Source organism: Mustela nivalis (assembly GCF_964662115.1).
Source record: "Mustela nivalis genome assembly, chromosome: 2".
Classification (NCBI taxonomy): domain Eukaryota; kingdom Metazoa; phylum Chordata; class Mammalia; order Carnivora; family Mustelidae; genus Mustela; species Mustela nivalis.
In genome coordinates this window covers 42,173,533-42,200,945 of record NC_139021.1, presented here as the reverse complement: position 1 = coordinate 42,200,945, position 27,413 = coordinate 42,173,533, and the positions used below count along the sequence as shown (strand labels likewise).

At 34.8% G+C, this 27,413-nt stretch overlaps 1 protein-coding gene across 13 annotated transcripts in view; it reads right to left on the bottom strand.

The window, feature by feature from the left end:
* Positions 1-27,413, bottom strand: part of TRIQK (triple QxxK/R motif containing) — a 101,936-nt gene that overhangs the window by 34,098 nt on the left and 40,425 nt on the right. For 9 of the 13 annotated variants that reach the window (XM_082722900.1, XM_082722890.1, XM_082722891.1 and 6 more), the window contains one exon: positions 16,914-16,995. In XM_082722900.1, coding sequence (XP_082579026.1) covers positions 16,914-16,974 — 61 coding nt within the window. In that variant the 5' untranslated portion in view covers positions 16,975-16,995. The remainder of the gene's footprint in view (positions 1-16,913; positions 16,996-27,413) is intronic. The other 4 variants (XM_082722899.1, XM_082722901.1, XM_082722902.1 and 1 more) reach the window with 1 other exon arrangement.

The window sequence follows — 27,413 nt, the reverse complement described above, 5'->3', positions numbered from 1 at the left end:
GTATCACAGGGGAGATAAAACAAAAACTTGCAGAAAAATTAAATAACAGCATATTAAAGATACTCATTATTTCAAGAGATAGAACACTCAAGACTAATATGAACAGAGTAGATTAAACAAAGACTGTATAGAATTTAATTACCTTAGAATTAAAGTGATTTTTTATTGAATATAAGTACGTTCTAACATTAGAGGTGATCATCAGGGATGAAAAATAAAATTAGGTAGAGCTTCTGTCTTCAAGAATGTTTAAATCCCAGTAGGTACAAATAAAATACATATATAAATACTTAAAACAAGGAAGAAAGAAAGTGATATGTGCTATCAGCCAATAAAATGCTCAAAAGACTTCCAGTTCTGAAAATATGGTAGACAGAGCTGAGGTGGACTCTTTTTTCATATAAACACATAGAAACGGTAGTGAAACGCTCATCCTATAAACCTATAAATATTGAATGTATATATTTTTAAATAAACATACATACATGATAATAAAAGGAAAAATAGAAATGTCCAAATGGCAGAAGCAAAGATAACACTCAAAGCAAAACAGCTAGTTCTAGCTGATCTCCTAGATATCCTTGGGTGGCCTTGGGTGGGGAGTTGGGAGGTGGTACATTAAAACCAATGCCCGGTTGTAGATATCAAGAGGATTGTACATTGGCTTTTAAGGCCCAGGCATGGGCAGCGATGCTATGAGAAAGGAGCTGAAACTGAAATATATGGATAAAATTGAGATCCTCAAAGGATTGACCCAACCATACAAAAGACACTGTACTTATTTGGAGAAATAGCAAGGATTGTTTCTACTGCCTCTAAATTCTGGGTTTGTAGAAAATTGTGTGACCTATGGGAAATACAAATCTTAAGCCTGTAAGACCCAAAAAGGTGTGAGGTCCAAATTGCAGAAATCTTTGGCCAAGAAATAAGTCTAGATTAATGGTCCAAAAATCCCTATTGTCAATAAATAAACACTGCTCTGCAAGTATATTTCACAATTCAGACTGCTTGAACCCCCTTCAGAGGGAGAAAACAGAAACAAAAACAAATGACCCTTTGTTGAAGATGACTACACACACACACACACACACACACGCACACACACACAGGGCAGGGGTGGGAGTGAATAAACCATAAAAGGACTGAAAAAAAGAAAGAAAGAAAGAAAAAGAAAATAGCATGAAATACAATAAACCAATATAACAAATGGAAAAATTGGCACCATAAGAAGGAATAGTGGAAGCATCTCAAAGAATATATAAAATTGGTATTTAAAATAAAGAGGAAAGAAACAAAATAAAAATGAATGATTTTTAAAGTGACCAAATTAACCTTTTACACATGACAAAAAAGGTCACTGAGATTATATATCCATGGATCCAACTTAGACATAGTAAATAAATGACTGAGAAAGAAAAGGAATTTGTAAATTTAATCTAAGGGAAGATAAGTCAGAGAAATAACAAACCCAAATATGATAGAAAATTTTTTTAAAGATTTTATTTATTTATGAAAGAGAGAGAGAGAGAAAACACATACAAGCAGGGGGAACTGCCTGCAGAAGCAAGCTCCCCACTGAGCAAGGAGCCCAATGTGGGACTCAATTCCAGGACCCTGGGATAATGACCTGAGCCAAAGTCAGGCAGTTAAACAACTAAGCCACTGAGGCATCCTTGCAATAGAAGTTTTAAGAGAGAAAATATATAACTATGATTTTAAGAAAAACAAATGTTATAATATGAAGTCTCAATTTATATATAATAGTAATGCTAGAAAGAAATCAGAGAGAAGGGGGAAAGCCATTATTCAAAAGACAAAATAAAAAAAAATCAGATATTAAGTACTCAGGACTTAGAAAGACAAGAATATTTAATATGAAGGAGAAAACCGGATTTCAAGTCTTTTTTCTATTTATTAAATAAAAATAAGCATTTGCATTAAATTAAAGCTGAAAAACATTTAGAATAAAAAGAAAAACCTTAAAAACAGGAATGAAAATTAAAAGAAGTGATAATTACATTATCGAAAAATGTCTCATCAGAAATACCAGAAACAAGAAATGAATAAAACAATGCTGTCAAAGTTCTGAGCAGATACACATAATATCAACCAAAAATTATGTATCCAGCTAAACTATAATTCAAAAATAAGTGCAATATAATACTGTCTTATAAACAAAGACCAAGAAATTTTGCCACTAATAGATACTTGCATGAAGGCAAAATAAAAAGGAAACTTGACCAGAAGGCATATGTGAAACACAAAAAGTAATAAAAAAGAGCAAATATGAAGTTAGATCTAAGTAATTACTGATGACTAAAACTAAAAAAGAGCTGTAATAATTGAGTTTGTACTGTTAAAAACAAGAAAGAAATAAAGGAATACACACAATAACATGAGCAACAGGAAGGAGTAATCATATATAGAGTTAAAAATCTTTATATTGTTTTGGATAAACAAAGATATTAATAGGCTTTAAATTTCATTAAGTCAAATACATCACGAATAAAATTTGAGGAAACCAGGAGGAGGAAGAAAATGAAGAGGAAGAAGAGGAGAAACAAAAAGGAGGAGGAGGGGAAGGAGGTAATCGGGGGAGGAAAAGAAGGGAAGGCAGGAAGGTAAAAATAGAAAAAGAAAGGAGAGAGACAGAGAGGGAAGAAGAGAAGAAATGAAATGAAATGAAAACATTTCAAAAAACATTTCAAAATTTGAACAATTAAAAAAGCTCCAAATTTCTCAGGTAAGAAGATTTAGGGTAGAGATTAGCAAAAACCACCACAATTAAAAATTACAAAATAAAATCATGGAAATATATCTAGATTTTTCATTCAAATGAAATGATATAGAATTAAATTTGCTTGCTCAAAAATAAGGATTCTTAGGCTATATCAAAAACATAAAACATAATGCTAAAGTTGAGACAAAAGTAAAGCAACAGGAAAGAAAATTAGAATACTAAACAAGAGAAAGGTATTCACCAATATTAATGTAAGACCAAAAAAAAGCTCTAAGGAAAATCTTAAATGCATTTTTAGAAATAAAAAGACCATTATTTAATAGAAAAAAGAAAAAATCAGAAATATATACAAATATAGAAATGCTACACAACAAAAACATAGCCTTAAACTATACAAAGCAAAAACCAATAGAATTACAAAAATTAACATCTCCATCGTCTTAGTGAGAGTATTTTAATTCTCCTTTCTCACAGAATGACAGCTTAAACATTCGTATAAAGTACAAAGTAGATTTGAACACCACAAGTAACATAAGCAGTACAGTATTCTAATGTTAGAGAATACTTATTCCTTTCAAGCATGGATATAAGAACATAAATGAAATTGACCACATACTAAGGAATAGAGAAAAGTTTAATATCACAAACTGACTCTTTAAAGTCTCTGAACAAAAAAACAGTAAGTTGGGGCTCAGTTGGTTAAGCCTCTGCCTTCAACTCAGGTCATGACTCTAAGTCCAGGGGCTGAGTCCCACATGGGGCTCACTGCTCAGCCTGCTTCTCCCATTCCATGACCCCTCCTCCTTCCACTCATACTCTCTCTCTCCATCTCTCACTCTTCAAATAAATAAAATCTTAAAAACAAAAACAAAAACAATATGTTTAAGAATCAATTCAAATTACATAAATGTATAAATATATATGAAGTACCTATACATGAAAAAAGTATATTTAAAAGTTCAAAAAAGCTCTAAATAAGGTAATGGTGCCAATAATTACATAAAAAAAAAAAGATTCAGTAAATGAACACATTATTTTTAAAAAGTTTAAAAAACAAATAGAAAAACACTCATCTTAAATAATTACCAAAGAAAAAGTTAAGAAATGTCAATGAAGGAAATCATAAAGAGTAAAATTATCAAAAAGAAACAGTGGAATATATAAGTACCAAAAGCTAATTCTTTAAAATGTGTACAAAATTAGACATCTCAGTTAATATTGATAAAGACATAGCTAAATAACATCAACTAAAAATAGAAACATAATAAATATTTTTAAAATACTAAAAAATTTTACCCACAACTTTATGAATACATTTAAAATTTTTTCATTCAGCTTTATCACTGAATATATTACCTAGAGTTGCTCAAAAATATAGATCTATTAATCAATTTTAAAAAAGAGAGAAAATCATTAAAGACCCACTTAAATATAAAGCAACACAGAAGTTTTTTTAGGGACTTTTAGAAACATTCTAGAAGGTTATTTTTACATATTTGTATAACTTATCTCAGAGCATATTAAAGAAGGGTATATTTCCAATTCATTATATAAGTCTTGTATGACATTCAAACTAAAACTGAACAAAGATGGTAAGAGAATGGAGAGACATATGTCAATTTCATAAATAAAAAACAATGTGTAAAAAGTCATAAAATACCAGTAAACTGAAATCAACTGTGTATTTTTAAGAAATCAAAACAGATATTTGCAAATGACAGTACAGACAAAAGGTTGATATCCAGGATCTATAAAGAACTTCTGAAATTCAACACACACAAAACAGACAATCATATAAAAAAATGGTCAGAAGATATGAACAGACACTTCTCCAATGAAGACATACAAATGGCTATCAGACACATGAAAAAATGTTCATCATCATTAGCCATCAGGGAGATTCAAATTAAAACCACATTGAGATACCACCTTACACCACTTAGAATGGCCAAAATTAGCAAGACAGGAAACAACATGTGTTGGAGAGGATGTGGAGAAAGGGGAACCCTCTTACACTGTTGGTGGAAATGCAAGTTGGTGTAGCCACTTTGGAGAACAGTGTGGAGATTCCTCAAGAAATTAAAAATAGAGCTTCCCTCTGACCCTGCCATTGCACTCCTGGGTATTTACCCCAAAGATACAGATGTAGTGAAAAGAAGGGCCTTCTGTACTCCAATGTTTATAGCAGCAATGGCCATGGTCAGCAAACTGTGGAAAGAACCATGATGCCCTTCAATGGACGAATGGATAAGGAAGATATGGTCCATATACACTATGGAATATTATGCCTCCATCAGAAAGGATGAATACCCAACTTTTGTAGCAGCATGGACAGGATTGGAAGAGATTATGCTGAGTGAAATAAGTCAAGCAGAGAAAGTCAATTATCATATGGTTTCACTTATTTATGGAGCATAACAAATAGCAAGGAGGACAAGGGGAGATGGAGAGGAGAAGGGAATTGAAGGAAATTGGAAGGGGAGGTGAACCATGAGAGATTATGGACTCTGAAAAACAATCTGAGGGTTTCGAAGGGGTGGGGGGTTTGAGGTTGGGGGATCCAGGGGTGGGTATTGGAAAGGGCATGTATTGCATGGAACACTGGGTATGGTGCAAAAATAATGAATACTGTTATGCTGGAAAAATAAAAAATTTTAAAAAAAGAAATCAAAACAAAATAAGATTTATATCAACAATGAAAAGAGAGTTTAGAAAATCTATTAATAAAATTTGACAAAATAAATAATATTCTTCTGATAGAAAAAAATCTTCAATTAAATTCAACTTAATTCATTACTTTAAAAAATGAAAAAAAAAAAAACTCTTAATAAACTAAGAACAAAGGGGAATTTCCTTAGCTCAACAACAAATACGTTCCAAAAACCTAGAAATAACATCACATATAATGGCAAAATGACTGAAACATATCCTTTAAAGTTAGGAATAGAATATGAATATCTCTATTTCTAACTGAAAAACACAACATAACAAAATATAAAAGATTAAATGCAAGAATTAAAATCTTTTAAAGTATACATATTAGAAGACTATCTTTACAGAAAATTAAAGAGAAATTACAAATTATTACAACTAACAAGAAAAGGAATCCAATTGTTCATATACTCTTATCTGGATAAAATGACAAAGCAGAAAAACTCACCACTAAAAAAAAAAAAAGACCAAAAGGCAGTACCAATGGCTAGGGACCTCATCAATAAGGACATTGGTAATATGTCAGAACTAGAGTTCAGAAGGACAATTATCAAGGTGCTAGCTGGGCTTGAAAAAGACATGGAAGATATTAGAGAATCCCTTTCTGGAGAAATAAAAGAACTAAAATCTAACCAATTAAAATTTAAAAAGCTATTAATGAGGTGTAATTAAAAAAATGAAGGCTCTTAATGCAAGGATAAATGGGGCAGAAGAGAGAATTAGTGATATAGAAGACAAAATAAAAGAGAATAAAGAAGCTAAGCAAAAGAGAGGCAAACAACTACTGGACCATGAGAGAAGAATATGAGAGAGAAGTGATACCATAGGATGAAACAATATTAGAATTATTGGGATCCCAGAAGACGAAGAAACAGAGAGAGGGGCAGAAGGTATATTGGAACAAATTAAAATAGAGAATTTCCCTAATACGGCAAAGGGAACAAGCATCAAAATCCAGGAGGCACAGAGAATCCCCTTCAAAATCAATAAAAATTGGTCCACACCACGTCATCTAATAGTAAAACTTACAAGTCTTAGTGACAAAGAGAAAATCCTGAAAGTAGCATGGGACAAGAGGTCTGTAACATACAAGGGTAGAAACATTAGATTGACAGCAGACTTATCCACAGAGACTGGGCAGGCCAGAAAGGACTGGCATGATATATTCAGAGCACTAAACATTAAAAATATGCAGTCAAGAATACTATATCGAGCTAGTTGTCATTGAAAATGGAAGGAGAGATAAAAAGCTTCCAGGACAAAAAACAAACAAACAAACAAAAAAGACAAAAAAAAAAAAAAATCTGAAAGAATTTGCAAACACCAGGGCGCCTGGGTGGCTCAGTGGGTTAAGCCGCTGCCTTCGGCTCAGGGTCCTGGGATCGAGGCCCGCATCGGGCTCTCTGCTCAGCAGGGAGCCTGCTTCCTCCTCTCTCTCTGCCTGCCTCTCTGCCTGCTTGTGATCTCTCTCTGTCAAATAAATAAATAAAATCTTTAAAAAAAAAAGAATTTGCAAACACCAAAACAATCCTACGAATAATATTGAAAGGAGTTCTCTAAGCAAAGAGAGAGCCTAAAAGTAATAGATCAGAAAGGAACAGAGACAATATACAGTAACAGTAACCTTACAGGCAATACAATGGCACTAAATTCATATCTTTCAATAGTTACCCTGAATGTTAATGGGCTAAATGCCCCAATCAAAAGATACAGGGTAAGGGCGCCTGGGTGGCTCAGTGGGTTAAAGCCTCTGCCTTCGGCTCAGGTCATGATCCCAGGGTCCTGGGATCGAGCCCCGCATTGGGCTCTCTGCTCTGCAGGGAAGCCTGCTTCCTCCTCTCTCTCTCTCTTTCTCTGCCTGCCTCTCTGCCTACTTGGGGTCTCTATCTGTCAAGTAAATAAATAAAATCTTAAAAAAAAAAAAAAAGATACAGGGTATCAGAATGGATAAAAAAAAAATGAGACCCACCAATATGCTGACTACAAGAAATTCATTTTAGACCCAAAGACACCCCCAAATTTAAAGAGAGGGGGTGGAAAACAATTTACCATCCTAATAGACATCAAAAGAAAGCTGGGGTGGCAATCCTTATATAAGATAAATTAGATTTTAAGCCAAGACTGTAATAAGAGATAAGAAAGGACACTATCTCTTTGCTCACTAAGGACACTATTTAAAGGGTCTGTCCAACAAGAAGATCTAACGATTTTAAATATCTATGTCCCTAATACAGGAGTAGCCAACTACATAAAGCAATAACAAAATCAAAGAAACACATTAGTAGTAGTAAAATAATAGTAGGGGATTTTAATACCCCCTCAATTAAACAGACAAATCAGTTAAGCAAAAGATCAACAAGGAAATAAAGGCTTTAAATGACAAAGTGGACCAGATGAATATCACAGATATATTCAAAACATTCCATCCCAAAGCAACAGAATACACGTTCCTCTCTAGTGCACATGGAACATTCTCCAGAATAGATTACATCCTGAATCACAAATCAGGTCTCAACTGGTACCAAAAGACTGGGATCATTCTCTGCATATTTTCAGACCACAATGTTTTGAAGCTAGAACTCAATCACCAGAGGAAAGTTGGAAAGAACTCAAATACATGGAGGCTAAAGAGCATCCTACTAAAGAATGAATGGTCAACCAGAAAATTAAAGAAGAATTGAAAAATTCATGGAAACAAACGAAGATGAAAACACAACTTTTCAAAATCTTTAGGACACAGCAAAGGTGACCCTGAGAGGAAAGTATATCTTGATACAAGTCTTTCTCAAGAAACAAGAAAGGTCTCAAGTATACAACTCAAACCTGCACCTAAAGCAGCTGAAGAAAGAACAGCAAAGAAAACCTATACCCAGGAGGAGAAGAGAAATCATAAAGATCAGAGCAGAAATCAATGAAATAGAAACCAAAAGAAATAGTAGAACAAATCAACAAAACTAGGAGCTGGTTCTTTGGAAGAATTAATAAGATTGATAAGCCCCTGGCCAGAATTATCAAAAAGAAAAGAGAAAGGACCCAAATTAATACAATCATGAATTAAAAAGGAGAGATCACAACCAACACCAAAGAAATACAAGCAATTATAAGAACATATTATGAGCAACTATACACCAGCAAATTTGACAACCTGGAAGAAACAGATGCATTCCTAGAGACATATAAACTACCACAACTGAACCAGGAAGAAATAGAAAACCTGAACAGACCAATAACCAGTAAGGAGATTGAAGCAGTCATCAAAAATCTCCCCAAAACAAGAGCCCAGGGCCAGATGACTTCCTGGAGGAATTCTACCAAACACTTAAAGAATTAATACCTGTTCCCCTGAAACTGTTCCAAAAAACAGAAATGGAAGGAAAGCTTCCAAACTCATTTCATGAGGCCAGCATTATCTTGATTGCAAAACCAAAGACCCTATCAAAAAGGAGAATTACAGACCAATATCCTTGATGAACATGGATACAAAAATTCTCACCAAAATACTAGCCAATAGGATCCAACTGTACATTAAAAGGATTATTCACCATGACCAAATGGAATTGATTCCTGGGCTGCAAGGATGGTTCAACATCTACAAATCAATCAATGTTATACAATACATTAATAGAAGAAAGCACAAGAACCATATGATACTCTCAATAGATGCTGAAAAAGAATTTGACACAGTACAGCATCATTTCTTGATCAAAACTCTTCAAAGTGCAAGGATAGAGGGTACATTACCTCAATACCATCAAAGCCATCTATGAAAGCCAACAGCAAATATCATTCTCAATGGGGCCAAACTGAAAGCTTTTCCCCTAAGATCAGGAACACAGCAGGGCTGTCCACTATCACCACTGCTATTCAACATAATACTAGAGGTCTTAGCCTCAGCAATCAGACAACAAAAATAAATAAAAGGCATCCAACTCAGCACAGAAGAAGTAAAACTCTCAGTCTTTGAAGATGACATGATACTTTATGTGGAAAATCCGAAAGACTCTACTCCAAAACTGTTAGAACTCATAGAGGAATTCAGTGAAGTGTCAGGATATAAAATCAGTGCATAGAAATCAGTTGCATTTCTATACACCAACAACAACACAGAAGAAAGAGAAATTAAGGGGTCGATCTCATTTACAATTGCACCCAAAACCATAAGATACCTAGGAATAAACCTAACCAAAGAGGCAAAGAATCTGTACACAGAAAACTATAAAGTACTCATGAAAGAAACTGAGGAAGACACAAAGAACTGGAAAAACATTCCACACCCATGGATTGGAAGAACAAATATTGTGAAGTGTTTATGCTACCTAAAGCAATCTACACCTTTAATGCAATCCTTATCAAAATACCATCAATGTTTTTCAAGAAATGGAACAAATAATCCTAAAATTTATATGGAACCTAAAAAGACTCCAAATAGCTGGAGGAATGTTGAAAAAGAAAGCCAAAGTTGGTGACATCACAATTCCAGACTTCAAGCTCTATTACAAAACTGTGATCATCAAGACAGTACAGTACTGGCATAGAAACAGATACATAGATCAATGGAACAGATTAGAGAGTCCAGAAATAGACCTTCAATTCTAATGTCAACTAACCTTCAACAAAGCAGGAAAGAATATCCAATGGAAAAAAGACAGTCTCTTCAACAAATGATGTTGGGAAACTTGGGACAGCCACATGCAGAAAAATGAAACTGGGCCATTTCCTTACACCACACACAAAAGTAGACTCAAAATAGATGAAAGACTTCACTGTGAGACAGTAATCCAACAAAATCCTTGAGGAGAACACAGGCAGCAACCTCTTCGACCTCAGCTGCAGCAACTTTTTCCTAGAAACATTGCCAAAGGCAAGGGAAGCAAGGGAAAAAAATAAACTACTGGGACTTCATCAAGATCAAAAGCTTTTGCACAGCAAAGGAAACAGTCAACCAAACCAAAAGATGACTGACAAAATGGGAGAAGATATTCACAAGTGATATATCAGATAAAGGGCTAGTATCCAAAATCTATAAGAACTTATCAAACTCCACACCCAAATAACAAATAATCCAATCAAGAAATGGGCAGAAGACATGAACAGACATTTCTGCAAAGTAGACATCCAGATGGCCAACAGACACATGGAAAAGTGCTCAACATCACTCCGCATCAGGGAAATACAAATCAAAACCAGAATGAGATACCACTTCACACCAGTCAGAATGGCTAAAATTAACAAGTCAGGAAATGACAGATGTTGGTGAGGATGCGGAGAAATCCTCCTCCTCCTGGAGGTTCCCCTCCTACACCACTGGTGGGAATGCAAGCTGGTGCAGCCACTCTGGAAAACCGCATGGAGCTTCCTCAAAAAGTGGAAAATAGAGCTAACCTATGACCCATTAATCACACTACTGGGTATTTACCCCAAAGATACAAATGTAGTGATCAGAAGGGGCATGTGCACCCATATGTTTATAGCAGCAATGTCCACAATAGCCATACTATGGAAAGAACCTAGATGTCCATCAACAGATGAATGAATAAAGAAGATGTGATGTATATATATACACACATACACAATGGAATACTATGCATTCATCAAAAGAAACAAAATCTTGCCATTTGCAATGACATGGATGGAACTAGAGGGTATTATGCTGTGCAAAATAGTCAATCAGAGAAAGACAATTATAATATGATCTCTCTAACATGAAGAATTTGAGAGGCAGGGCAGGAGGTTGTGGGGGGTAGGGAAGGAAAAAATGAAACAAGATAGAATCGGGAGGGAGACAAACAGTAAGAGATTCTTAATCTTACAAAACAAACTAAGGGTTGCCAGGGGAAGGGGGGTATGGAGAGGGTGGTTGTGTTATGGACATTAGGGAGGGTATGTGCTATGGTGAGTGCTGTAAAATGTGTAAGCCTGATGATTCACAGACCTGTACCCCTGGGGCAAATAATACATTATTTGTTAATTAAAAACAAAACAAAATAAAATAAAGATAGAGGGAACATACCTCAAAAACATAAAGGCCATATACAAAAGACTCACAGCTAATATCATCCTTAAAGGGGAAAAACTGAGAGCTTTTCCTCTATGATCAGGAACAAGAACGGGATGTCCACTCTCACCATTGTTATTTACCATAGTACTGGAAGTCCTAGCCTTATCAGTCAGACAAGAAAAAGAAATAAAAGGCATCCAATTGCCAAGGGAGAAGTCAAACTCACTATTTGCAGGCATGATATTCTGTGCAGAAAACCTGAAAGGCTCCACCAAAAAAATTGCTAGAACTGATACACGAATTCAAGAACATCACAGAACACAAAATCATCTGTTGCATTTCTATACACCAATAATGAAGAAAGAAATAAAAAACAAGGAATTGAGCCCTTTTATAAATAACTCCACCAAAACCCAGAAGATATCTAGAAATAAACCTAACCAAAAACGTAAAAGATCCATACTCTGGAAACTATAGAACGCTTATGAAAGAAATTGAGGAGGATACAAAGGAATGAAAAAACATTCCATCCTCACAGATTGGAAGAACAAATATTGTTGAAATGTTGACACTGGCTGTAGCAATTATTTACTAGACAAGGAAAAGAAAAGCAAAAATGAACTACTGGTAATCCATCTAGATAAAAAGCTTCTGCACAGAGAAGGAAACGATCAACAAAACTAAAAGGCAACCTATGGAACAGGAGAATTTGATATGCAAATGACGTATCAGCTAAAGGGTTAGTATCCAAAATCTATAAAGAGCTTATCAAACTCAACATGCAAAAAATAAATAATCCAGTTAAGAAATGGGCATAAGACATGAATAGACATTTTTCCAAAGAAAATTCCATTTCTATTATGTATACACACACACACACACACAATGGTATATTATTTAATTACTCAGGCATCAAAAAGAATGAAATCTTGCCATTTGCAATGATGTGGATAGAGCTAAGGGGATTATGCTAAGCGAAATAAGTCAGAGAAAGACAAATATTGTATGATTTTACTGATGTGTGGAATTATTTAAGAAACAAAATGGGTGGGGGGAACCAAGAAACAGGCTCTTAACTATAGAGAAGAAGCATGATTAGCAGTGAGAGGTGGCTGGGGGATAGGTTAAATAGGTGATGGGAGTTAATAAGTATACTTGCTGTGAGGAGCACTAGGTGTTGCATGAAAGTGTTAAATCACTAAGTTGTACACCCAAAATTAATACTACAGTATATGTTAACTAACTGGAATTTCAATAAAAACTTTTTAAAATGGTATGATAATATTATAAAAGAAAGAAACAGAACTTGCCACAAGTAGACATACACTCTAAGAAATTCCAAAAAAATGTTCACCAGGCACAAAGAACATGATTTCAGATTTTAGGTCTGGGATGTAAATGAGAATTAAGAGCAGGTTAGTGGTAAATATGTACATAATTGTATGAGCTTTGACTGAATGAACTATAATAGAAATGTCTTAGGAATTTTAAAAATAGAACTAAGAAATGGAAGCTTCATATTTTGGTATTTCTAAATTAGGGGCAGAGAGAGGTCCCTCAAACTCTCCTGATAGCCAAAATGCTATTATTCTGTCAATTCCATGAACTCAAATCTTGTGACTCAATTATCTTTACATCTGCCAGTACCTAATATAGTCTTTAACCCTAGAAAAGTGGTATAGTAAAGGGATTATGTGGTCATTGCTTGGAATTGAATCCTGGCTGTACTTTCTACCAATTGTAGAACCTTGGAAAACTTTTTTAACCCATCTGTGCCAAGTCTTCCTGATATGTATAATGGAGTTATATAATAGTAGTTGCTTTTTTACCTATTATGAAAATAAAATAAGATGTGCCTAGCACAAGATGCTTAATACTGTTAGCAACTTATATTATGTACGAAAATAGAGATTTACAGGTAAATTAGTTGTGTTTTATAATGATTAACCTTATACATATAAATATTGTTTAGCCTGATATAATTAATGACATATACTTAGAATATATCTTAATTATGTTAAAGCAATTTTTAAAATTCTCCTCCAATCTTGAAATAATTTATCCCTAGAATAATACATGCTATATTGGGCAATATTACTCTCTATTCATATGATATTATATCTGAAGAAAATTTATTTCTCCTTTAAGCCAGAAATATTTCAGAATACTGTTTTTCTTAGGTGCATTGCCTTGAAATTGAGAAGGTACTTCATCTTCACTACACATTTTAAGTTCACACTAGAGTAATTAAAACAGTGTCCATTTAATATGAGGATTCTGTATCTACAAGGTGTTTCCAGTCATTAGCCCATTTGATTCTTACCTGAGCGAAGAATATTGTGAAGAAAGCTTTTATGAAAGCCATTAATCATTGTCATTTAGTACATAATTGAAAATGCAAACTTTTAGCAGAAGATAAATTAAACAGTGATATTAAAATCATCATTCAAAAACTGGCACTGGTATTGGTATTACTAAATATAGTTATTGACTGACCATACAAAAATTATATAAATAAGTGAGATTTCATAACAAGAGGACATTGCACACATGTAATACCACTATTCTTTGTGAATGTTTATTAAGTAGCAATTGATTAGCTTAAAAAAACTATGATACTATTTTATTTATATATTTTATATATTTTTTATATATTTTATATAATATATAATAAAAATGTTATATTTATTATATATATTTATATATTTTCTTACCACCAATACTGAAATATCTCTTCAAGATAATTATGGCTGATTTATTCCCTCCTCACATTTTTTATCAGATCTGGGAAACATCTGCATAGGACTCCATTTAAGGGAGACAGTGCTGGAGATAAATCTATCATCATCAGTATGAGCTCAGTCTTGTGGTATTTTCTAACTGTGATACAGAAAATCAGATAATCCTTCCTTGAGAAAATCCTTGAATTAGTTAATATCTTAATTAGTTTTTATTAATTTACTAGTCAGTATCTTTTCTATTCCATTTCTCTATCTTTACAAAAAACTTATATATATCATAATATTCTATGGTATATGCATAAAAATCTTAACTCAGTCCATTATCCTTAAAAGTAGTGAACAAAAACATCATCACTCTTACTTTTAATATACTGTGTTTGATTATGATTACTCTGTTTGTAAAATACACACAGGATAACTCATATCCACGCAACACTCTAGTTTACTAACTGGTCTGACACTTCTTATGGATCTCCAAAGAACCTTGTGAGACAGGTGGATCTTCTGCAGCTAATATTTTCAAGAGGAAGTAAAACAGGAAAGAGAACTTTGTATGGGAATATATGCATATCACAGCACTCTCTGAACAGTTTAGAATAAGAAAAGGGTGGAGTCCTCATAATTATATTACTTTGTCTCATCATTTCTTGGTTCTAATAAATATGAATAGAAGTAAATAAAAGTATGCCATGTTTATAAAAGAGAAGAATTTATATTTTAATATCTAATCTCCAAAATTGATAGGTAAAAGTCAATTTCAATAAAAACTTTGCAGGCTACTTATTTTTTTATTTTAGAAAAAATTCATCTGTGGTGATAGAAATCTGAACAGTATAGGTAGAGACTGACTGGAAGCAGATATGAAGAACTGCCTGAGAAAATGGAAATGCTTCTATTTTGATTGGCATTTCTGGTTACATGGGTATGTACACTTGTCAAAATCCTAAGAATTGTGTGAAATAAGTCAAGCAGAGAGAGGCAATTCTCATATGGTTTCACTTATTTGTGGACCATAACAAAAAGCATGGAGGACATGGGGAGTTAGAGAGAAAGGGGTTGGGGTAAATTGGAAGGGGAGGTGAATCATGAGAGATTATGGACTCTGAAAACCATCTGAGGGGTTTGAAGTGGCGGGGGGTGGGAGGTCTGGGTATCACGTGGTGGGTATTATAGAGGGCACGGATTGCATGGAGCACTGAGTGTGGTGAAAAAATAATGATACTGTTATGCTGAAAATAAATAAATGAAAAAAAAAGCCAAAAAAATTCTAAGAATTGTATATTTAAGAGTTGGATTGTGAATTGATCCACGATATGGCTATTCTTTATGTGGTTAGCATATCTCATTTGATCAGAGACTTTAATCTGATAAATCAGTCCTGTTTAAACACAAAAATAACACAGCAACCTACACTATTTATTCATCAGACATCCTCTAAGTGAAGGAAAGAGGAATATAACCCCCCGAAAAAAATCAAACATCATAAACCATCCCTCAAGAAATTTAATCCAGTTAGAAATACTTTTTTAAATTTCCTTTTATCTGACAACCAGTTAGATGAGTTAGGTCATTTTGTAAGACTTTCAATTTCATTTTTTTGATTGTAATAGTTGGTTGTTTTGTTTTTATTTTTGTTTATTCAGATTTCTTCTTTCATGAATTGCTTCTTCATGTTTTGTACCCGTTTTACTTTTGGATTTCCAGACTACTTTGTTTATTTACTTATAGTAGGATTTTATTTTTCTACGTATAAACCTTTAATTGGTTATATATATTCTAAATATTATTTAATATTCCTTTCATTTTGCACTGCTTTTGTTTTACAGAAATATCTTTATGGTGTGCACCTTATAGATCACATTTATAAAATGGTATCAATAATTTCTTTTGGTATCAATAACTTCTACATATTTTCTGTCTTCTATTGTAACTTCTCTCTTTATCCTTCAGTCTTTTAGAAGAGGTTTTTTACTAACTGCTATTTTTTTATTTCCAAAGTAGGAATGAATGGAAGTGAGTAGGAATATGTAAAAAGAGAGGGTGCAAGATGGGAAAGGGTAGGTTAACTTTTTCGCTTCTAAACGATTTCTGATTTACTACACTTTGCTCAAAGTTGTAGCTATAGGATATAGATTCTTTAAAATTGGGGGAACTTGGTTTGTGACTTTGTATGTGGGTAATTTTTTATAAATACTTCATGTGCTCTTGAAAAGAATGGGTAGAAAATCTTGTACTTAGAGCATAATCTAAAATAAGTAAGCTTTTTGTTATTTTTTTATGTTGACTAGTCTCATTTTCTCTAGCCCACTATCTTACTAAAGTAAAATTTTGAAGAAGAATTTCAGGCTTATCAAATTATTGTCATTGAGTCAACAAAATTAAAAGTTTTTACATGGATAAAAATAAATGATTTAATAGATAATAACACTAAAAATACCATATAAGAACATCTGGCCTTAAGAAACATAATAAAATGTATTTTTGATTGTATTAAATTAATAAAAATTATAAGAGCTCTGAAAATCACAAGTACACAAAGCGTATTTCTCTACTGGTAAGCAGGCTACACTTATTTTTTGCTCTTTAAAAATATATAGTCCTTCATTATTCATACTCTGTGTATCATATGTATTAAGGAAAAGTTATTTTCTTAATATCACACATCATTCTTTTTTCTTTATCTTAATTCCCAGGAATGTATCAAAGGGAATTCATTGCTTACCAATTTGCTTTCTGTACTGATCAACAGGAAGTTTTATAGTAGAGGCATCTTTTCTACCCATCTTTGATCTCCAAAATGCCTGCTGCAAAAAAACAAAATAATTATGTTAAAATCCTAAAAAATCAAAAGGACTATCTACAAACTTCAGGAATAATTTATTCCATAAAATTCATTTTTAAAGCAATGGGTAAAAATGTCTTTGACTATTCCCATTAGATATCAGTAAAGAACACAAATTCTTTCAAATAAATTATCAAGGATATAATTGCTGGTAATTAAATTTCCCAATTATTTGCTCTTTGTAACATTCATTTTATAAAGTACTATAAATACTCAATTAAACCAAACTGTTAAAAGTATTATCTGTAAATGTGAAAACCATGTACCATTGATTCAGATGGGTTAGGGTTGCAGGCATGCTCTTGCAACCATTCTGTTACACAAAAAGTTTGAATCTCAAATATTTTGAACCTTGTTTTAAAAAGCATGACAGGGAAGGAGTCAAGATGGTGAAGTAGCAGCAGGCTGAGACTACTTCAGGTAGCAGGAAATCAGCTAGATAGCTTATTTAAAGATTGCAAACACCTACAAATCCATTGGCAGATCGAAGAGAAGAAGAACAGCAATTCTAGAAACAGAAAATCAATCACTTTCTGAAAGGCAGGACTGGCGGAGAAGTGAATCCAAAGCAACGGGAAGATAGACCCCGGGGGGAGGGGTCGGCTCCCGCAAACTGCGGAGCAACGGAGCACAAAATCAGGACTTTTAAAAGTCTGTTCTGCTGAGGGACATCACTCCAGAGGCTAAAACGGGGTGAAGCTCACACGGGATCAGCGTGGCCTCAGGTCCCGCAGGGTCACAGAAGGATCGGGGGTGTCTGAGTGTCACAGAGCTTACCGGTATTAGAACGGGGAAGCCAGCTACAGAGACAGAGCCAACAGTGAGCTCACAGCTGGGGGTTACCTTGAACCGGTCGCACTGGGTGAGCTCGGAGCGGGGCCGGAGGTCAGGCAGATGGGAGTTACTGAGCGCTGTTCTCTGAGGGCGCACTGAGGAGTGGGGCCCTGGGCTCTCAGCTCAACCCAGCCGGAGACCAGGAGGCTGCCATTTTTATTCCCGTCCTCCAGAACTCTACGGAAAGCGCTCAGAGAACAAAAGCTCCTGAAAGCAAACCCCAGTGGATTACTCAGCCCGGCCCCTGGTAAGGGCGGTGCAATTCCACCTGGGGCAAAGACACTTGAGAATCAATACAACAGGCCCCTCACCCAGAAGATCAACAAGAAATCCAGCCAAGACCAAGTTCACCTACCAAGGAGTGCAGTTTCAATACCAAGGAGAGCAGCAGAATTCCAGTGGATGAGAAAGCAAAGCACAGAACTCATGGCTTTCTCCCCATGATTCTTTAGTCTTGCAGTTAATTTACTTGTTTTTTCTTTTTCAATTTTTTTTCTCTTCTTCTGCTAAAATTTTTTTTAACTTTTACCCTTTTCTTTTTTAATTATTTTTAATTAGTTTATCTAATATATATTTTTTTCTTTTTTATACTTTTTCTTTATTCGTTTTCTTTAATTGTTTCTTTTCTTTTCTTTTTACTCAACCTCTTTTTATCCCCTTTCTCCCCCCTCACGATTTGGGATCTCTTCTGATTTCGTTAAAGCATATTTTCCCAGGGTTGTTGCCACCCTTTTAGTATTTACTTGCTCCTTCATATACTCTTATCTGGACAAAATGACAAGGCAGAAAAACTGACCACAAGAAAAAGAACAAGAGGCAGTACCGAAGGCTAGGGACCTAATCAACACAGACATTGGTAATATGTCAGATATAGAATTCAGAATGACGATTCTCAAGGTTCTAGTCGGGCTTAAAAAAGGCATGGGAGATATTAGAGAAACACTCTCAGGAGATATAAAAGCCCTTTCTGGAGAAATAAAAGAACTAAAATCTAACCAAGTTGAAATCAAAAAAGCTATTAATGAGGTGCAATCAAAAATGGAGGCTCTCACTGCTAGGATAAATGAGGCAGAAGAAAGAATTAGTGATATAAAAGACCAAATGACAGAAAATAAAGAAGCTGAGCCAAAGAGGGACAAACAGCTACTGGAACACGAGGGAAGAATTCGAGAGATAAGTGACACCATAGGACGAAACAACATTAGAATAATTGGGATTCCAGAAGAAGAAGAAGAAAGAGAGAGGGGACCAGAAGGTATACTGGAGAGAATTATAGGAGAGAATTTCCCCAATATGGCAAAGGGAACAATCATCAAAATTCAGAGGTGCAGAGAACGCCCTTCAGAATCAGTAAGAATAGGTCCACACCCTGTAACCTAATAGAAAAATTTACAAATCTTAGTGACAAAGAGAATATCCTGAAAGCAGCTTAGGAAGAAAAGTCTGTAACATACAATCGTAAAAATATTAGATTGGCAGTGGACTTATCCACAGAGACCTGGCAGGCCAGAGAGAGCTGGAATGATATATTCAGAGCACTAAATGAGAAAAACATGCAGCCAAGAATACTATATCCAGCTAGGCTATCATTGACAATAGAAGGAGAGATAAAAAGTTTCCAGGACAAACAAAAACTAAAAGAATCTGTAAGCACCAAACCAGCTCTACAGGAAATATTGAAAGGGGTCCTCTGAGCAAAGAGAAAGCCTACAAGTGGTATATCAGAAAGGAGCAGAGACAATATAGAGTAATAGTCACCTTACAGGCAATACAACGGCACTAAATTCATATCTCTCAATAGTTACCCTGAATGTTAATGGGTTAAATGCCCCAATCAAAAGACATAGGGTATCAGAATGGATAAAAAAACAAAACCCGTCTATATGTTGCCTACAAGAAACTCATTTTAACCTCGAAGACACCTCCAGATTTAAAGTGAGGGGGTGGAAAAGAATTTACCATGCTAATGGACAGACATCAGAAGAAAGCTGCAGTGGCAATCCTTATATCAGATCAATTAGATTTTAAGCCAAAGACTATAATAAGAGATGAGGAAGGACACTATATCATACTCAAAGGGTCTGTCCAACAAGAAGATCTAACAATTTTAAATATCTATGCCCCCAACATGGGAGCAGCCAACTATAAAAACCTGTTAATAACAAAATCAAAGAAACACATCAACAATAATACAATAATAGTAGGGAACTTTAACACTCCCCTCACTGAAATGGACAGATCATCCAAGCAAAAGATAAACAAGGAAATAAAGGCCTTAAATGACACACTGGACCAGATGGACATCACAGATATATTCAGAACATTTCATCCCAAAGCAACAGAATACACATTCTTCTCTAGTGCACATGGAACATTCTCCAGAATAGATCACATCCTTGGTCCTAAATCAGGATTCAACTGGTATCAAAAGATTGGGATCATTCGCTGCATATTTACAGACCACAATGCTCTGAAGTTAGAACTCAACCACAAGAAGAAATTTGGAAAGAACCCAAGTACGTGGAGACTAAACAGCATCCTTCTAAAGAATGAATGATCAACCAGGAAATTAAAGAAGAATTGAAAAAAATCATGGAAACAAATGATAATGAAAACACAATGGCTCAGAATCTGTGGGACACAACAAAGGCAGTCCTGAGAGGAAAATATATAGCGGTACAAGCCTTTCTCAAGAAACAAGAAAGGTCTCAGGTACACAACCTAACCCTACACCTAAAGGAGCTGGAGAAATAACAAGAAAGAAACCCTAAACCCAGCAGGAGAAGAGAAATCAAAAAGATCAGAGCAGAAATCAATGAAATGGAACCCCCCCCCCAAAAATAGAACAAATCAACAAAACTAGGAGCTGGTTCTCTGAAAGAATTAATAAGATTGATAAACCCCTGGCCAGACTTATCAAAAAGAAAAGAGAAAAGAACCAAATAAATAAAATCATGAATGAAAGAGGAGAGATCACAACTAACACCAAAGAAATACAAACTATTATAAGAACATACTATGAGCAACTCTACACCACAAATTTGACAATCTGGAAGAAATTCCTAGAAACATATAAACTACCACAACTGAACCAGGAAGAAATAGAAAACCTGAACAGACCCATAACCAGTAAGGAGATTGAAGCAGTCATCAAAAATCTCCAAACAAACAAAAGCCCAGGGCCAGATGGCTTCCTGGGGGAATTCTACCAAACATTTAAAGAAGAACTAATTCCCATTCTCTCGAAACTGTTCCAAAAAATAGAAATGGAAGGAAAACTGCCAAACTCATTTTATGAGGTCAGCATCACCTTAATCCCAAAACCAGACAAGGATCCTAGCAAAAAAGAGAGCTATAGACCAATATCCTTGATGAACTCTGCGCAGATGTGAAAATTCTCACCAAAGTACTAGCCAATAGGATTCAACAGTACATTAAAAGGATTATTCACCACGACCAAGTCGGATTTATTCCAGGGCTGCAAGGTTGGTTCAACATCTGCAAATCAATCAATGTGATACAACACATAAATAAAAGAAAGAACAAGAACCATATGATACTCTCAATAGATGCTGAAAAAGCATTTGACAAAGTACAGCATCCCTTCCTGATCAAAACTCTTCAAAGTGTAAGGATAGAGGGCACATACCTCAATATCATCAAAGCCATCTATGAAAAACCCACCACAAATATAATTCTCAATGGAGAAAAACTGAAAGCTTTTCCGCTAAGGTCTGGAACACGGCAGGGATGTTCATTATCACCACTGCTATTCAACATAGTACTAGAATTCCTAGCCTCAGCAATCAGACAACAAAAGGACATTAAAGGCATCCAAATTGGCAGAGAAGAAGTCAAACTATCACTCTTCGCAGATGATATGATACTATATGTGGAAAACCCAAAAGACTCCACTCCAAAACTACTAAAACTTGTACAGGATTTCAGTAAAGTGTCAGGATATAAAATCAATGCACAGAAATCAGTTGCATTTCTCTATACCAACAACAAGACAGAAGAAAGAGAAATTAAGGAGTCAATCCTATTTACAATTGTACCCAAAACCATAAGATACCTAGGAATAAACCTAACCAAAGAGGCAAAGAATCTATACCCAGAAAACTATAAAGTACTCATGAAAGAAATTGAGGAAGACACAAAAAAATGGAAAAAATGTTCCATGCTCCTGGATTGGAAGAATAAACATTGTGAAAATGTCTATGCTACCTAAAACAATCTACACATTTAATGCAATCCCTATCAAAGTGCCATCCATCTTTTTCAAGAAATGGAACAAATAATCCTAAAATTTATATGGAACCAGAAAAGACCTCGAATAGCCAAAGGAATATTGAAAAAGAAAGCCAAAGTTGGTGTCATCACAATTCCGGACTTCAAGCTCTATTACAAAGCTGTCATCATCAAGACAGCATGGTACTGGCACAAAAACAGACACAATAGATCAATGGAACAGAATAGAGAGCCCAGAAATAGACCCTCAACTCTATGGTCAACTAATCTTCGACAAAGCAGGAAAGAATGTCCAATGGAAAAAAGACAGCCTCTTCAATAAATGGTGTTGGGAAAACTGGACAGCCACATGCAGAAAAATGAAATTGGACCATTTCCTTACACCACACATGAAAATAGACTCAAAATGGATGAAGGACCTCAATGTGAGAAAGGAATCCATCAAAATCCTTGAGGAGAACATAGGCAGCAACCTCTTCGACCTCAGCCGCAGCAACTCCTTCCTAGGAACATCACCAAAGGCAATGGAAGCAAGGGCAAAAATGAACTATTGGCATTTTATCAAGATCAAAAGCTTTTGCACAGCAAAGGAAACAGTTAACAAAACCAAAAGACAACTGACAGAATGGGAGAAGATATTTGCAAACGACATATCAGATGAAGGAGTAGTGTCCAAAATCTATAAAGAACTTAGCAAACTCAACACCCAAAAAACAAATAATCCAATCAAGAAATGGGCAGAGGACATGAACAGACATTTCTGCAAAGACATCCAGATGGCCGACAGACACATGAAAAAGTGCTCCATATCTCCAGCATCAGGGAAATACAAATCAAAACCACAATGAGATACCACCTCACACCAGTTAGAATGGCTAAAATTAACAAGTCAGGAAATGACAGATGCTGGCAAGGATGCGGAGAAAGGGGAACCCTCCTACACTGTTGGTGGGAATGCAAGCTGGTGCAACCACTCTGGAAAACAGCATGGAGGTTCCTCAAAATGTTGAAAATAGAACTGCCCTATAACCCACCAATTGCACTACTGGGTATTTACCCTAAAGATACGAACTTAGTGATCCAAAGGGGCACGTGCACTCGAATGTTTATAGCAGCAATGTCCACAATAGCCAAACTATGGAAAGAACCTAGATGTCCATCAACAGATGGATGAATAAAGAAGATGTGGTATATATACACAATGGAATACTATGCAGCTATTAAAAGAAATGAAACCTTGCCATTTGTGACAACGTGGTTGGAACTAGAGCGTATCATGCTTAGCGAAATTAAGTCAAGCGGAGAAAGACAACTATCATATGATCTCCCTGATATGAGGAAGTGGTGATGAAACATGGGGGGTTAAGGGGGTAGGAGAAGAATAAATGAAATAAGATGGGATTGGGAGGGAGACAAACCATAAGTGACTCTTAATCTCACAAAACAAACTGAGGGTTGCTGGGGGGGGGGGTGCTGGGAGAAGGGGGGTCGGGTTATGGACATTGGGGAGGGTATGTGCTATGGTGAGTGCTGTGAAGTGTGTAAACCTGAAGATTCACAGACCTGTACCCCAGGGGATAAAAATATATGTTTATAAAAAAAATAAAAAAATAAATAAAAATAATAATAATAATAATAATAATAAAAAGCATGACAGGTAAGAAAATTGCATAAATATGAGTTCTATTTCTGTCTCTCCTTCTGTAAACAGTATAAATGACTACCATTTACTAATATTCTCATGCTTACTCATTACATGCACTGTTTGATTTAATCCACAACACATCTTTCAATCTTACTATTTCTATTGAATTTAAATATGTGTCAGACGTGTGGAATTTAAGAAACAAAACAAATGGGCAAGAGGGGAGAGGGGGAAGGACAGGAGAGAGAGGCAAACCAAGAAAAAGACTCTTAACTATAGAGACCACACTTATGGCTACCAGAGGGGAAGTAGGTGAGGGGATGGGTGAGGTAGGTGGTAGGGATTAAGGAGGACACTTGTGATGGGCATACATACAAGTTATTGTATGGAAGAGCTGAATTACTGTATTATTCATCTGAAATATTACACTGCCAACTAACTGGAATTGAAATAAAAACTTTAAAAAATTGAATTTGGGGGGCACCTGGGTGGCTCAGTGGGTTAAGCCACTGCCTTCGGCTCAGGCCATGATCTCAGGGTCCTGGGATCAAGTCCCGCATCAGGCTCTCTGCTCAGCGGGGAGCCTGCTTCCCTCTCTCTCTGCCTGCCTCTCTACTTGTGATCTCTCTCTGTCAAATAAATAAATAAAATCTTTAAAAAAAAATTGAATTTGGCAGAAATGCACTATCACATGGAACTAATCAGAAATAGCTAAGAAGGATACTAAAATCTGAGGGAATTTTATTTGCAACTTTACCTAAAACAATAAGTGAATTAAAATGAATCCTTGGACCCCTAAACTTAAACCAGCAGATTGCAGCCCCCAAGGAAGCAAACTGTAGATTTGGAATATCCACTTCATATGTGACCAGAAAGGAGAACCATCCAGAAGGTGAGAGCCATAAAGAACAATGGACAAGGAAACTTCTTTAAAAAACCATAATTGAGGGTCCAAGGAAGACACTTCTGTCTGCACAATGGGCCTTATCAGTGGTCTCCTGCACAGCAGGTTTCATTATCATGCTACATCAGTGCTTCCTGGTATGTTTCCCATTCTTCCCATTCTTCCTTCTTTAAATGGGAGATATGAAGCAGTCATCTTCTGCTGCACCATTAGCAAAATTTAATAGTCTGTAAACTTCAAGGAAACACATTCCAACCTAAGAGGGATCTTTGACTTATCCTGGCCACAATAAGTGGGTAACTTTAGGATCTTCCTACCAAAGAGTCAGGGAAAAGGATGTGCATGGCTATTTCATGACCAGAAAGATAGACTACAGGAAAAATTCCTAGTTACTTACTAGAATACATGTTCTTCTTCATTTTTTAGGGTTTTTTGTTTTGTTTTGCTCCTGAGCTCACCTGACAACTTTTCCAGCCTCCTTTGATGTTAGCTGTGGGGATGTGACTGAGTTTCAGCCAACAGAATATGAATAAATTAGTGTTTTCTACTTCTAGAATCAACCTACAAAAACTTTCTATATGTACCCATGCATCTGGATAAAATGGAGATGACCCCCTGAGCAGTGCTGGAAATAATCTAATGAGGATGGCAGAGCCTATGACATCCTGGATTCTGAATGGCTACGCAAAGGAAACTCACTCAACCAACTTGTTTTTGCTCTTTCACACCGCTGTAAGAACAAGAAATAACTTGTAGCATTTGAGCCTTTATATACTTTATATTTATCTGTTACAGTAGGTAGTATCACCCTAATGTAAGTATGTATAGATGTCTCCATATAAATTATTAAACTGTAATTTTCCTAAAGCATTATTAAGGTTCTCAAATGCCAAATGTCTTTGAAATCTGTTCAGTTCAAACTGTATTGTTTATTTATATATGTGGTCACACAGAGCAATCCTAACAACGATACCACCTAACACAGTAAAAGGCATCCCCAAATTAACAATTACTACTTATATGTAAGAAAACTATAAATACTGCTAAAAATATTTTTTCTATTCATAATAGTCTTCACATTTAATATTATGGTAATATTTAAGAATGTGCAAAGTAAGACAAAAAATCAAATAAATTAAATCTTCACCTCATAAACCATGTAGCTATCACATCTAAGGTAATACAACGTTAAAATCTCAGAAATGAAACCAAGTCATCACCTAATCCTATATTCTTACTTGTTATTATTTAGAACATTAATATAAGCATCACAAAAAATATCAATAGATATGGTATAATTTATTCATGTAGCAACCATTTGCATAGTGTTTTGCATCTACTAATTGTAAAAGGGAGTCAAGTTATTTTAATCTTGCTTATGTGGGGCTAGAAAAAATATCACTCCATTTTAAGAGAGAAGTTAGTTTAAATAAATAAATACAAAGACATTATTCCCTCTTCAATTTAGTTTTGTCTGTGCTTTTATGGAAAATTTTTTAAAAAGAAAATTCCTAAGGCCACCTACCAAACAGCCACTTACTATGCTTCCCTCAATTCCTGCTTGGTTATTTAAACCAAAATCCTAACAGATAATACTTCAAAGGCCAGTATCTTATTCATTCCTTATCTGTAGTAAATAAAAAAGGAAGAGCTCCATTGAGAATATTTTTTCAACAAAAGGAATTAGATTTTGCTTATTTTAAAATGTACTTTAAATAAACAAAGTGATACCAAAAAAGCTAAAGAACCTATATTTTATAAAAGCTTATACTCTAGGAATTGATACATTTTATATGTATATAACCTGTGACTATAAAATCTTTAAAAGAATTTCAACCTAAGAGATACTCTAAGGAGTAACTAGCCTTGAATTTTTGTTCCCAATGATTTTGGTGACTGATAATTCTTAACCAAAATTTCAAAAATTTAAACTTTGTTCTCTGAAATTATTCTACTCTATTCTTTATTCAGTCTACTTTTTAAGCAAAATACAATTTTTACCAAATGATGAAGCAAAAAAAAAAGTCTAAAGAACACACCCATGCACAAATGACTTACATTTTATTAGCTGTTATAAATACAAAAAGGTAGAAAATATTTTACTTTCCTAATAAACACATTGAGGCTATTTTAAATGAACTAAAGAGATTCCCATTCATTTGTATGTTGCAAACTGTCAGTGCCTCAGACATCTAGAACCTCTAAAATGTTCTGACTTCTCTTTGTTCTTCAAAGCCTTGCAGTAATCATCTTTCATTTCTATTGCTTTGATGGTGAGATAGCAAACTCCCAAGAAATCCAGGGAGACATTAGCACGTAGAGCCACAATTTCTAATAAGGCAGCCATTTGCATACAAGATCAGCCACAATTTAAAATGTGTTGTGATAGATGCGGAAAGGGAATAACAGATTTATATTAGCATGTACAATACCAAGATTGTTTTCACAATTTAATTCCTTGGAGATTACATCTCATCACCTTCTTTTATAAAGAACACTGCATTCCCTGAGGAACTAAGTTGCTCTGAGACCCAGCTAAACTAAAATATGGATTAATAAGATAATATTTATTATTTATGAATTTCGCTGTAGGAATGATTTCAGATTAAATCATCAGAGAAGTTTTTAACATTCTTGAAACTTGATAACACATACTTAAGGAGAAAAAAATGCTAATTTTATTTAATGCCTAAATTGCATATTAAAATATTTCATAATTAATTTTTATTTAATTAAAACTTTACAC